Source organism: Pleurodeles waltl, chromosome 3_1 (genome assembly GCF_031143425.1).
Source record: "Pleurodeles waltl isolate 20211129_DDA chromosome 3_1, aPleWal1.hap1.20221129, whole genome shotgun sequence".
NCBI lineage: Eukaryota > Metazoa > Chordata > Amphibia > Caudata > Salamandridae > Pleurodeles > Pleurodeles waltl.
Window position 1 is genome coordinate 1,337,796,281 of NC_090440.1, and position 13,832 is coordinate 1,337,810,112.

General features: G+C 45.5%; 1 protein-coding gene across 1 annotated transcript in view; it reads right to left on the minus strand.

Moving 5' to 3' along the window:
• TMPRSS13 (transmembrane serine protease 13) overlaps nt 1–13,832 on the minus strand; it is a 157,545-nt gene that overhangs the window by 83,595 nt on the left and 60,118 nt on the right. The window contains exon 2 of the mRNA XM_069224724.1: nt 3,414–3,615. Coding sequence (XP_069080825.1) covers nt 3,414–3,615 — 202 coding nt within the window. The remainder of the gene's footprint in view (nt 1–3,413; nt 3,616–13,832) is intronic.

Below are 13,832 nucleotides of genomic sequence, written 5' to 3' on the forward strand. Positions count from 1 at the left end.
TATATATATATATATAAATGCATTGGTCAGTATACTTCAAAGCGATTAAAAAAATAGCAAATACAAAAAAACTATTTAAGTTTGTCATAAGCAAATTCAGTTTTCCCTGAATGGAAGGTTACCTAATGTCATAAACTAGAGAAAGTCAGGAACATTGCATCAGACATCAAGCAGAAGAGGTCAGGAAGTACAGCCACTAAAAGCAGAATCAAATAAATAATCAATCAAATAAAAGAGAATGAATTTGCTCAGAAGTTTAACTCTTTGAGATGGAGAAAATGTCTAGTCTTAAGAGTGGAAGAGGCACCTGCCTGTAACTAGCTCAGCAATGCACAAAGTATACAATGCACAAAGTATACAATGCTCAACGAAATGCAATGCTCCCCATGATTCCTGGGCAGAGGAGATCAATCAAGATCGACCATTTCACGACATTCATGGTCAGCTTTCTTCCTGGCCATCACACAATGAAAGCTTTCTGCTGCACAATCTTCAAAAGGTATCTTGTAGAAGGATGATAAATCACAGTGAGATTGTCGCGGGCAGACGACAGATAAAGAGTTTTCAGACACCAAACAATTTGTAACTGTTTAATATGTGTTAACTACTGTAGCGTGGCTTCTATAACGAGGGAAAGGGCATAGGAGCCAAAGGTTTCTATTCTATGTTAGTGTAAATAATTTAAACAGAGTCGTAACTCAACTATAGCGAACTTAATAGAACTTTATATACTTGTATGTGTGTTGCAAATTAATGTGTTATGCTAAATTTAAAAAAAATGGTGACAAAATGTCACCATCCCTTGAGCCACCTCTAAGACCCAAGAGTTCCAGACTCTTTTTCCTCCTGTGCGCTGCTCTCTGTAGTGCTCAGTAGTTTTCTTTCTCCTAAACCAGTTGACATTGGATGTGCCCAATCAGCTGCTACTCTACTGCCACGATCTCTTCTGACACCTCACAACACCACCCTGTTTGCTGGTTTCTGGTGCATGTATGTGCTAGCCTCTTACTTTCAAAGGTAGAACTTCGGCGGGAACAACCACACAAGAAGTTCAATATCATACAATACATTTTACATAAATACCCGCTGAAGCGAAAAGTTTACTCATTTGAGAGAGGGGTCACTGAGGCGGAAGCACCAAAAAGATTATAAAAACAAAACATAAAAACTAAGCCCACCTACCCTTTTATTTTACTTGTTCGATATCCGATAAAATATTCATTGACATCTCTCAGTTACTTGGGTGGGATCTCGGGCAAAGTAACTAGGTTGCTGAATGATTTTATGGACCAACAAGTCCGTACATTTCTCTCAGAAGAACACTAGGGCTGAAATGATTCAATTTAATAAAATTAATTTTACTTATTACTATTAGCATTTATTTACCTCACTTTAAACACCACTCTGATTAATTCTAGAATCTCTGGGTTTTGTAGGAATACGCTTCAGATTTCGACAAGCTTTGGGTTGGCTGGCCTGATGAGTCTCCGTGTTACAGAAGACCAGTTGATCTGTCAACTTGTGACAAACGCGTCTGTCCCCCAGGAGAACAAGTTGTGTTTTTTTCACAAGTTAGAGACGTCCTAGTCTGCCTGAAGATGGAGTTGAGCCTTTGGAAGGAGTTTCCCACATGGACACAGGGTTGGGAGCAGGGGAGATGTTTGATTCACTCAAGACTAAGGCCCTCATTTTAAAATTGGTGGTAAAAACCACCTACCGCCACAACGACGGCCGCCAGAAGACCGTCAACGCACCCACGAGCCGTCTGACGTATTATGACCACAGCCGGATTTCTGCCACAGGAATGGCGGAAATCCGGCTGTGGCCATGCCGGCAGATGGCGGTAAGGTGGTGCTGCTGCCACCAGTAGCATCACACCATTAGACCGCTGCCAGATGTATCATGACCAATAATACTGCCTGGCGGTGTTCTGCTGGCGGATGGTGCTGGTGGCAGCAGCGCCCTGTCCTGTCCTGTCTTCTGCCAGAGGACCCCTGAACACAGGTAAGTCGGGTCTCCGACAGGGAGGGGGTGGGGGTGTTGTGTGTGTGGGGGGGGGGTGAATGTTTGTGTGTGCATGGATGCAGGTGTGTTTTGCATGCGTGTGCATGTATGGAGGTGTGAGTGCGTGTCTGTTGTGTTATGTGAATGCGTGTCTGCGTGCATGTATGTAAGTGTGTGCAGATGTGTGCGTGAATGGATGCATGCGGGAATGGGTGTGTGTATGCGTTTAGGTGTGTGTGTGTGTGTGTGTGTGTGAGAGAGAGACGGGGGCGTGAATGTATGGGAGGGGTGGGGGGCTTTGGAGAGGTAGGCGGGGTGGGGGAAGATAACTGGAGAGGGGGGCCCTATCAGTGACAGGGAAGGAATTCCCTGATAGTGCCTACCGCCATGGTTTTTGTGGCGTTAAGAAAGCCACGAAAACCACGACGGTAGGCGGGATCATAATCCCAAAGGTGGAACAATGCCGGCCACCGGGCTGGCGATGGATATCTCCAGCCCAGTGGCTGTTACCGCTGTGGCGGTCGGAGTGGTACGCAATGTCATTATATGGTGGTAAGTACTGCCAGCCTGTTGGCAGTACTTACCGCCATATTATCGCCAACCACCGGGGTCGTAATGACCCCCTATGTTCTTTCTGCCTTAACAGGACTTACCTACCTTCAACCGTACTACAGAAAATGCCCTGAGGACACAACAGTCATGTGCACCTGCTTAGTGCTCCCTCAGGGCACTTTGGTATTATAGAAGGGGCCACAGACGCTTGTACAACTCCTTCTGTAATACTGATAGTGCTGGTGCACATACAGCTTCTGTGATCTCTCAAGAGGGCATGCGTTTATTTGCATGAGGGGGGTTGCCCCATGCAAATGAGGTAATGTCTGCCTCAGTGACTGTGCTGGATTATGGATGCAGGCACAAAAGCAAAGAAGCCATCAGGAGGCACACTGTCAGCGCGCCACAAAAAGGCGCACTTTCAGCCCCCCCCCCCACACTAATGACAGCCCTCTGGTGGGAGGAAAGGGGGTCTTAAGTACCCACCAGACATCCCCTTGTAGGTGGGTGCAGTCACTCACTGCCCTAGCCTGCAAAGGGATCTCTACTCTCTCCTTAAATTGAAGGTGCGTTGCCATCTGCACAGTGAAACACGGAGTTGCTTTGAAGCAGCAGCTCCTTATCTCACTAAAATGTGAGGCATCCAGAGCAGCACAAGTTTGCAGCTGCCTTGAAAGCAACACGTTTCCTTGTTTGAGCCTGGTGCACCTATTTTGAAGTGAGCCCTATGCTTAATAAGGGCCTCAGTGGGGAGAAGGCCTGGAGTGCTGGTGAAGGTGGCTGGAGGGCCCGGGGAGATTATATTTCTTCGAGGCCTATATTGTGAGCGCTGCAGGCAATTTACTTGAAAACCATACCTCCATGTGGATGCTGAGTGTCATAATGTGTTGCTGGTTGTGCAGGTTGTATGACGTTCGGATGATAAACTGTTCCTTGACTCGCCGCTGGTCTTTGCGAAGCAGGGTATACATGAGAGCCATTGGGAGTTGCATAGTAGAGGTCAAAAGGGACATTCCCGTATGGTGGTGGAGAGTTACCATATGGCGGATGATGGGTGCCCTGCAATAAAAGAATATTAATTAGAACATTCATTCACTCAAAAAGAGCACTAGGCTAGCTGGCAATGGTCAACACTCTGTTATATGTAATTGAATCATTTACATTATCGGAATTTACTATTTTGTTGAGATGTGAATTACAAATAATTCAGTAATCACTGTATATGCTTCATTGATGAAGGCTAGTATTTTTCAGCACATGTGGTAACACTCAATACTGATGTTTAAGCGGAGAAGTGTGTGCTAGATATTTTAACAAATAAATTCTATTTAAGATAGGAGTATGCAGATTCCTTCAAGACACGTTTAAACACAGGATAGTTAAAAAAATAACTGCTCATGCGTGAAAGACATTTTGCAATTGGCATATGCCAGTCATGCTAGAACAATTGTCAAAATGGGGGGGGGGCGCCACCATTAATGTTACAAAACAACAAGGTGATGGATGGAATGCTTGAATTAATCTCAGCCGGTGGCAATCACTCATGCTGCATCCCAATCCATCATTTTTCACCCACCATGCCACCTCAGTTTGGACCCAGACATGCGTAAATCAGTTGCTTGACCCTGCACCAGTCAGAACAGTCTAGTCCAAAGTTCCAGGCCAGGTCCTCCCTGAACCTGAACACAAAAACAAACTTAGGACCAGTTTTGTCCTAGTTAGGGCTCTTCGGAAAGGTATAGATTGGTTCCAGTTGCAAAGTGAGCTCAGGATCCACGTCTGGGCATGCCAAGTGCACTTAGAGAATCAAATGCAAAACAACAAAGCGATGAATGGCATGCTGGAGTTAATTTCAGCCAGTCAATCGCTCTAGGCCACACCCCAATTCATTGTTTTCTGCCCACCATGCCACCTCAGCCATATACAAAAATCAGTCTTGACCATGCTCTTCATGGGAAACAGTCCATCCCGAACAGCCAGGCCAGGTCCCCCCAAACCGGAACCCAAGCAACCTGGGATCTGTTTTTCTGTAGTTATGGGCTCATCAGCCAGGTACAGCGTGAAAAATGATGAAAAATATAACTATACAAATAGAATTATAGCCTAACTGATTGTGAGGTATTATTTGCTTAGCTATTCCTAATTGTGAAGCTCACAGATACATGCCTGCATAAAAACTAGGCAGTACTTAAAAACAAATATTGTTAAAAGCTGAAATAGGCTGTGATTGTGTCAGGTGAGCCGACCAAGTGGAGACAAATACATATGTAATCCCAGGAGGAATTTTGAGGGTACTGATCACCATCTAGCCTTGCAGTTAAAGCATCAATGGCAAAGCCAATAAGACAGACTTAAATTTGATAATGCACGCAATGGAACTTGTGCATACTGGTGCTTGTATGCAGTAGTATATTAAAGCCAGATCTGCTGGGATAGCAGTGGCCCGTTCTAGCTTGTTTGCGTGCTGGAATCCAGTAAACCTATTTAACCAATTCTTTAAAGCTACAAGATATCAACGAACCTGCTTATAACCTAGCATATGCTCCCTCGTTATTGATCGCTAACACTTCGGGGCAGGACAATAATAGTGCTTAAAGTGCGGACAGTAATACAAATAAATGAGGACTAACATGATCTCCACTGTTCTACAATATCACCAAAGCGGGAAATAGGGGGGGGGGGGAATCCAATTGAATCCTGAATCCAGCAGCTACTATTAAGCCACATCGGGGATCCACATAGCCCTAGTGAAAAATGCTGAATTGGAGCCTGTGTAATTGCCCAACAGTGGGATACATTCAGGAACACGCACACACTATCTTCTTTCAGTTCCAAGCAGCAACGTGCAGGTGGTGAAATGTCTTTATTATTCTCAGTTCCAGCTGGGCCCAAAACAAAGGCCAAATTGAAGAGGCCATCAGCACTCAGTTTGCTGGAATATGACCCCGACTGTGCGCTATCTGTAGCCTGACACTTAGATGCCAATGCAATGGAGTGGAAACAAAGGCACACACTTAAGAGAAACCAGGAAGGGGAGCCCGGCTTTTGACTTTGTTTAATCCCTGTACATAAGAGATACACGATATCAGTCTGTATGAGCAGTTAAGCAAATAATTTAAATAGCAAATACTTTTTTTTTTAATTCAATTCTTTTATAGCTCAACTCATCCTAAATGTAGGGTGTTTGAGTGTTTTACGCCACATGCACACATTAACAGTAAACCATACAAGTGTGTAAATCAATGTACATGATGTGTTACATATGAAAAGAGGGTTGCAAGTTATAAGAGTGTCATATTCTTACTGGTAGGCATTATATATTGAGAAAATTGACTGGGAGAAACATAAAAGTTAGGATTTAAAATGTAAGTGCTTGGGGTTGTCCGTTCTAAAAGAACTTTATTACTACAAAGAGACCCTTTTTAGCAGCCTCATAATAAGGACAGATTGAGGAAAAAAACGGTTCTAAAGTCATGCCTTGCATTTTTCTTGCAGCTCCTTGATGCTGGTTCATAGCTCACTGTGCTATATTAGAAGGAGTATGATTTATGAACTACAGTTTACAAAAGGATCTCTGTCAAAAGCATATCTAGCTACAGAACATAAAAAATATGTCATCAGCATGTTAGACAATGTGCTTTCCAGGAGGCAGATTGCTGAAATATTGCTAAATTCGTTTTTCAATGTTGCAAGGCCTGTCCCGCTCATAGGTTAACATGGGGACTACCTTTAAATCTGATTAAAGTGTAGATTCCCTTTGGGAGCGGATGGACATGTGGAGTTTGGGGTTTCTGAGTTCACAATTTAAAAATACATTTTTTAGTAAAGTTGATTTTAAGACTGTGTTTGAAAATGTCACTTTTAGAAAGTGAGCATTTTCTTGCTTATACCATTTCTGTAACTCTGCATGTTTGTGGATTCTCTGTCTGGGTCAGTTTGACATTTGGGCTAGTTGCACCTCACACTAGACAGTGACACAAAGGGAGCTGGGGTGTAGTCTGCATTTCCTGATGAGCCATCTGTGCTAGGAGGGCGGGGAGGAGTGCTTACTTACACCTGAAAGGGCTGTTCCTGCCCTCACACAATGCAGTCTCAAACCCCTTGGTGAGTGTCTGGGGCCTGGCCTGGGCAAGGCAGGATTTCACATTCAAAAGAGACTTTCCTTTAAAGTAGGCCTATTTCAAAGGAGAAATTGGGTATAAGAAGGGCACCCAAATCCACAGACTTTAGAACACTTCTGGAAACAAGAGGAACCTCTGCCTGGAGAAGAGCTGAAGAGCTGAGGAAGAAGAGCTCTGCTTTGTGGAGCTATCCTGCAGTTGCTGCTTCTGCCAGAGTAAGAGGGCAAAGACTGGACTTTGTGTGCCTTCCATCTTGAGAAGAAATCTACAAGGGCTTGATTTAGCGCTTGCCTCCTGTTGTTTGAAGTCTCGGGGACAGAAAAGACTTGTCTCTGCCAGCACCTGGAGTCTCTGGGGAGACTCTTACTCTGCTCTGTGGTGCCCATCCAGTTCCTGGGACCCTGAAAGGAGAAGCTGGCAGCCTAAGAGGAAGAAATCCACACACAGAGCGCCGAGCAGGGAAAAGATCGACGCCACTCCGATCTGCCACTTGAAAAATCAAACGCCGCCGGCTTTGCGCCTGAAAATCAATGATCGCCTGCAAAGCGACCAAGTAATCGACACATGGAGCTGGAGAAACGATGCACAGCATCGTTGACGGAGGCTGGGAGATTGAACCCGTGCTGCGTGGTTTTTGGATCATTTCCGATGCAAACACCGCTGGGCGTGTAAAAACAACGCAAGGCCTGCCCGGACCAGAGAGTGCTGACCGGATCGACGCATTGCTCTCCTGCGGAGAGAAGAAACACCGTGCCCGACCCAACAAAAGGAGAAACGAAGCAAGGTCTCATGAGTGAGTGAAATAGATGCATCGCAAGCCCTTTTTGACGCACACTCGCCCGTGCGGGGTTATTTTTGACGCACCCATTGTACATTTTCACACTTAGTGTTAGTGTGTGTTTAAAACTACATAAAGACTCTTTTTTCTTTTTAATAGATAACTTGACTTGTGTATGGTGGACTTTTGTCATTTTGGTCTTGTTTTGTTTAGATAAATATTCTCTATTTTTCTAAACCTGTGTTTTGTCATTTTGTAGTGTTTTCATTAAGTTTCTGTGTATGTGGGTACAAATACTTTACACCTAGCACTCTGAAGTTAAGCCTACTGCTCATGCCAAGCTACCAACAGGGGTAAGAAGGGGTTAGCAGAGGGTGATTCTCTTTTACCCTGACAAGAGCGAGGGTCCTTGCTTGAACAGGGGGTAACCTGACTGTCAACCAAAGACCCCATTTCTAACATAATGGAAATGTATCAAAAATGCACATGCCACTCATCCACCTCGGAGAGCCACTCCCTGAGTCACATATTACAAACAGGTTATAAAACATAGTTGCACTTCTTAAGGCATAACTGACGATCTTGTGGCCACCTCCCCCAAATGAATATGGTTGCATGAATTTTTCTGGTGGGGAGGGGACAGAGAGGGGTAATTTTTCACCCCAAATAAAAACTCAGTGCAGAACGCCATTTGCACTGTCCACCAATGGCAGAATATTCTAACAGGTAAATGTGTCCTATAGGTAGGACACAAGTTTATACAACGTTTGGTAGGAGGTAGCAGCTTTAGCAATCAAAAAGAATGACATGCTGGGTATATAGACAGGCGATAATGACTATAGCCCCAAACTCCCATGCACCTTTTAAAAAAAAAAAAAGACAGAAATAAAAAAGTCCGTTTCTAAATGCTTTGTCAAAGTTGTGCTCTCCCAGTGTTGTTTGTAGCCTCTTTAAGGTCTCAGCATCACTTTCCTTGTTCACTGAGTGGTACAAGATTATACCTCTCGAACCACCAGACCTCTTTCTCAGAACATCCCAGCACATTACTTGGTATACCCGTAAGAGCAAAGCGTACATAATTCTGTGAACTAAGTCATTAACCACCTTCCGGCTTCCAGGACGTCAATCAGGAAACACCCATGGTTGTATGACATCAAACCCAGACATCCTGTAAAAGGCCGTACTTGATAACCAAAAGCAGCCCCAGTGAAGATGCTCAAACCATCCCACTCCCTTTGTCTCCTTATGCAGTCTCTCTCTCGTTCCATCCATCCATCCTCTCACCATCTCCCTTATCTCTCTCTGACTCTCTCCTGCTGCAACTACACTGAGAGTTGGGGATAGTGACAGAGGCATCAAGAGGGGCCTCTGGCTTTCAAGACTAGCCTCCCCGGGGGTCAAGGGAGAAATGCCCGCTGGAATAAAAGGCCTTTCTAGCCCTGACCCTGTCAGCCAACCTGCTTGAGAAATAGCCTCCCTAGAATAATTAAGCACCGCAAAATCTGGAAGCAATGACCTTTGGTAAATGTAAAATCAATCCTAAGAATTCCATATGTGCTCCTTTATCGATTCCTCTCCTTCCAGATGATTCGAGATCCTCTTATCGACTGTGAGTGGTTGGGCAAGTTCTCACATGGGAGTTCAGTACTAATTCTGTCATCGAGAGGAAGTAGTCCAAATGAAGAGCCTTGTGTACAGAGTGTAGGAAAGTACCATCTTGCCTGGCATGTTACCCCCATTTGTCACTGTATATATGTTGTTTTAGTTGTATGTGTCACTGGGACCCTGCCAGCCAGGGCTCCAGTGCTCATAAGTGTGCCTGAAAGTGTTACCTGTGTTATGACTAACTGTCTCACTGAGGCTCTGCTATCCAGAACCTCAGTGGTTATGCTCTCTCATTTCTTTCAAATTGTCACTAACAGGCTAGTGACCAATTGTACCAATTTACATTGGCTTACTGGAACACCCTTATAATTCCCTAGTATATGGTACTGAGGTACCCAGGGTATTGGGGTTCCAGGAGATCCCTATGGGCTGCAGCATTTCTTTTGCCACCCATAGGGAGCTCTGACAATTCTTACACAGGCCTGCCACTGCAGCCTGAGTGAAATAACGTCCACGTTATTTCACAGCCATTTACCACTGCACTTAAGTAACTTATAAGTCACCTATATGTCGAACCTTTACCTAGTAAAGGTTAGGTGCAAAGTTACTTAGTGTGAGGGCACCCTGGCACTAGCCAAGGTGCCCCCACATTGTTCAGGGCAAATTCCCCGGACTTTGTGAGTGCGGGGACACCATTACACGCGTGCACTACACATAGGTCACTACCTATGTGTAGCTTCACAATGGTAACTCCGAATATGGCCATGTAACATGTCTATGATCATGGAATTGCCCCCTCTATGCCATCCTGGCATAGTTGGCACAATCCCATGATCCCAGTGGTCTGTAGCACAGACCCTGGTACTGCCAAACTGCCTTTTCAGGGGTTTCACTGCAGCTGCTGCTACTGCCAACCCCTCAGACAGGTTTCTGCCCTCCTGGGGTCCAGCCAGGCCTGGCCCAGGATGGCAGAACAAAGGACTTCCTCAGAGAGAGGGTGTTACACCCTCTCCCTTTGGAAAATGGTGTGAAGGCAGGGGAGGAGTAGCCTCCCCCAGCCTCTGGAAATGCTTTCATGGGCACAGATGGTGCCCATTTCTGCATAAGCCAGTCTACACCGGTTCAGGGACCCCTCAGCCCTGCTCTGGCGCGAAACTGGACAAAGGAAAGGGGAGTGACCACTCCCCTGACCTGCACCTCCCCTGGGAGGTGCCCAGAGCTCCTCCAGGGTGCTCCAGACCTCTGCCATCTTGGAAACAGAGGTGCTGCTGGCACACTGGACTGCTCTGAGTGGCCAGGGCCAGCAGGTGACGTCAGAGACTCCTTCTGATAGGCTCCTTCAGGTGTTGCTAGCCTATCCTCTCTCCTAGGTAGCCAAACCCTCTTTTCTGGCTATTTAGGGTCTCTGCTTTGGGGAATTCCTTAGATAACGAATGCAAGAGCTCATCAGAGTTCCTCTGCATCTCTCTCTTCACCTTCTGCCAAGGAATCGACTGCTGACTGCGCTGGAAGCCTGCAAAACTGCAACAAAGTAGCAAAGACGACTACTGCAACTCTGTAACGCTGATCCTGCCGCCTTCTCGACTGTTTTCCTGGTGGTGCATGCTGTGGGGGTAGTCTGCCTCCTCTCTGCACTAGAAGCTCTGAAGAAATCTCCCGTGGGTCGACGGAATCTTCCCCCTGCTACCGCAGGCACCAAAGAACTGCATCACCGGTCCCCTGGGTCTCCTCTCAGCATGACGAGCGAGGTCCCTTGAATCCAGCAACTGTGTCCAAGTGACTCCCACAGTCCAGTGACTCTTCAGTCCAAGTTTGGTGGAGGTAAGTCCTTGCCTCCCCACGCCAGACTGCATTGCTGGGAACCGCGACTTTTGCAGCTACTCCGGTCTCTGTGCACTTCCGGCGGAAATCCTTTGTACACAGCCAAGCCTGGGTCTACGGCACTCTAACCTGCATTGCACGACTTTCTAAGTTGGTCTCCGGCGACGTGGGACTCCTTTGTGCAACTTCGGGTGAGCACCATTTCACTCTTCTTCATAGTGCCTGTTCCGGCACTTCTGCGGGTGGTGCCTGCTTCTGAGAGGGCTCCTTGTCTTGCTCGACGCCCCCTCTGTCCCCAGACGCAATTGGCGATATCCTGGTCCCTCCTGGGCCACAGCAGCATCCAAAAACCCTAACCGCACAATTTGCAGCTAGCAAGGCTTGTTGGCGGTCTTTTGGCGGGAAAACACTTCTGCACGACTCTCCACAGCGTGGGGGATCCATCCTCCAAAGGGGAAGTCTCTAGCCCTTGTCGTTCCTGCAGAATCCTCAGCTTCTACTGTCCAGTAGCAGCTTCTTTGCACCCACAGCTGGCATTTCCTGGGCATCTGCCCATCTCCGACTTGCTTGTGACTTTTGGACTTGGTCCCCTTGTTCCACAGGTACCCTCGACTGGAAATCCATCGTTGTTGCATTGCTGGTTTGTGTCTTTCCTGCATAATTCCCCTATCACGACTTCTTTGTCCTTTGGGGAACTTTAGTGCACTTTGCACTCACTTTTCAGGGTCTTGGGTTGGGCTATTTTCTAATAGTCCCAGCGACGCTCTACAAGGTCACATAGGTTTGGGGTCCATTCGTGGTTCGCATTCCACTTTTGGAGTATATGGTTTGTGTTGCCCCTATCCCTATGTGTCCCCATTGCATCCTATTGTAACTATACATTGTTTGCACTGTTTTCTAAGACTATACTGCATATTTTTGGTATTGTGTACATATATCTTGTGTATATTTGCTATCCTCATACTGAGGGTACACTCAGATACTTTGGCATATTGTCATAAAAATAAAGTACCTTTATTTTTAGTATATATGTGTATTGTGTTTTCTTATGATATTGTGCATATGACACTAGGTGGTACTGTAGTAGCTTCACACGTCTCCTAGTTCAGCCTAAGCTGCTCTGCTAAGCTACCATTATCTATCAGCCTAAGCTGCTAGACACCCTATACACTAATAAGGGATACCTGGGCCTGGTGCAAGGTGTAAGGTGTAAGTACCCCTTGGTACTCACTACAAGCCAATCCAGCCTCCTACATTGGTTGTGCAGCGGTGGGATAAGTGCTTTGAGACTACTTACCACTCTTGTCATTGTACTTTTCATAAGAGAAAAATATACAAAACAAGTTCAGTGTGTGTACACATAACTAAAAAGTTTTGCATTTCCTCTTTTCACTTTTTTCTAAGTGCTGAAAAGTACTTCTAAACTTTCTAAAAGTTCTTAAAAAGTTTACAAAGTTTTTTTTCTGTCTTTCTAAAAGTTCTGAAAAACTTTCTCACTTTTTCTGTCACTTAAACTCTTTCTAAAATGTCTGGCACAGGCCAAACTGTTGATCTGTCCAAACTAGCATATGATCACCTTAGCTGGAAAGGAGCAAGGAGTCTCTGCATAGAAAGAGGTTTGAGTGTAGGGAAGAATCCTTCTTTGGAATTATTGCTTACCATGCTTAAAGAACAAGATAAGGCCAGAAGGGCCCCATCTGTTGAAAAAGTAGCTAATGGTTCCCAATCTGATCCAGGGACTCCCCTAGGAAAAGATTCAGGAAAGAAACTTCCTAGCCTGCCCATTACTAGACAGTCTAGCATAGTTGGTAATGATGTAGAGTCACACCATACAGATAGTGTTGTCTCACATCATAGCAAGAGTATTCCTTCTCACCACAGTAGAAGTGATGTTTCTGTTAACCAAGCTGTTAGGGTGCCTTCTGTAAGGGATAGGTCTCCTTCTGTCCATTCTCACCATACTTCTGTTTCAAGGCATGTCCCTCCCACCCACCCTGATGACAGAATGTTAGAAAGGGAGCTCAATAGATTGAGAGTGGAACAAACCAGACTGAAGCTCAAGAAGCAACAGCTGGATTTGGATAGACAGACCTTAGAAGTAGAGACGGAAAGACAAAAATTGGGTTTAGAAACCCATGGTGGCAGCAGCAGTATTCCCCATAGTCATCCTGCAAAAGAGCATGATTCCAGGAATCTGCACAAGATAGTTCCCCCTTATAAGGAGGGGGATGACATTAACAAGTGGTTTGCTGCACTTGAGAGCCTGTGCTGTACAGGATGTCCCTCTAAGGCAGTGGGCTGCTATCCTATGGCTATCATTTAGTGGAAAAGGTAGGGATAGGCTCCTTACTGTGAAAGAAAGTGAAGCCAATGATTACAAAGTTCTTAAGAATGCACTCCTGGATGGTTATGGCTTAACCACTGAACAGTACAGGATAAAGTTCAGAGAGACCAAAAAGGAGTCTTCACAAGACTGGGTTGATTTCATTGACCATTCAGTGAAGGCCTTGGAGGGGTGGTTACATGGCAGTAAAGTTACTGATTATGAAAGCCTGTATAACTTGATCCCGAGAGAGCATATTCTTAATAATTGTGTGTCTGATTTGTTGCACCAGTACTTGGTGGACTCTGATCTGACCTCTCCCCAAGAATTGGGAAAGAAGGCAGACAAATGGGTCAGAACAAGGGTGAACAGAAAAGTTCATACAGGGGGTGACAAAGATGGCAATAAGAAGAAGGATGGTAAGTCTTCTGACAAGGGTGGGGACAAATCTAAAAATGAGTCTTCATCAGGCCTACAAAAACACTCTGGTGGGGGTGGTGGGTCCAAATCCTCTTCCAATCAAAATAAAGAAAAGAAACCATGGTGCTATTTATGTAAAATAAAAGGCCATTGGACAACAGATCCCAGTTGTCCAAAGAAAAGCACCAAGCCTCCTACCACTACAACC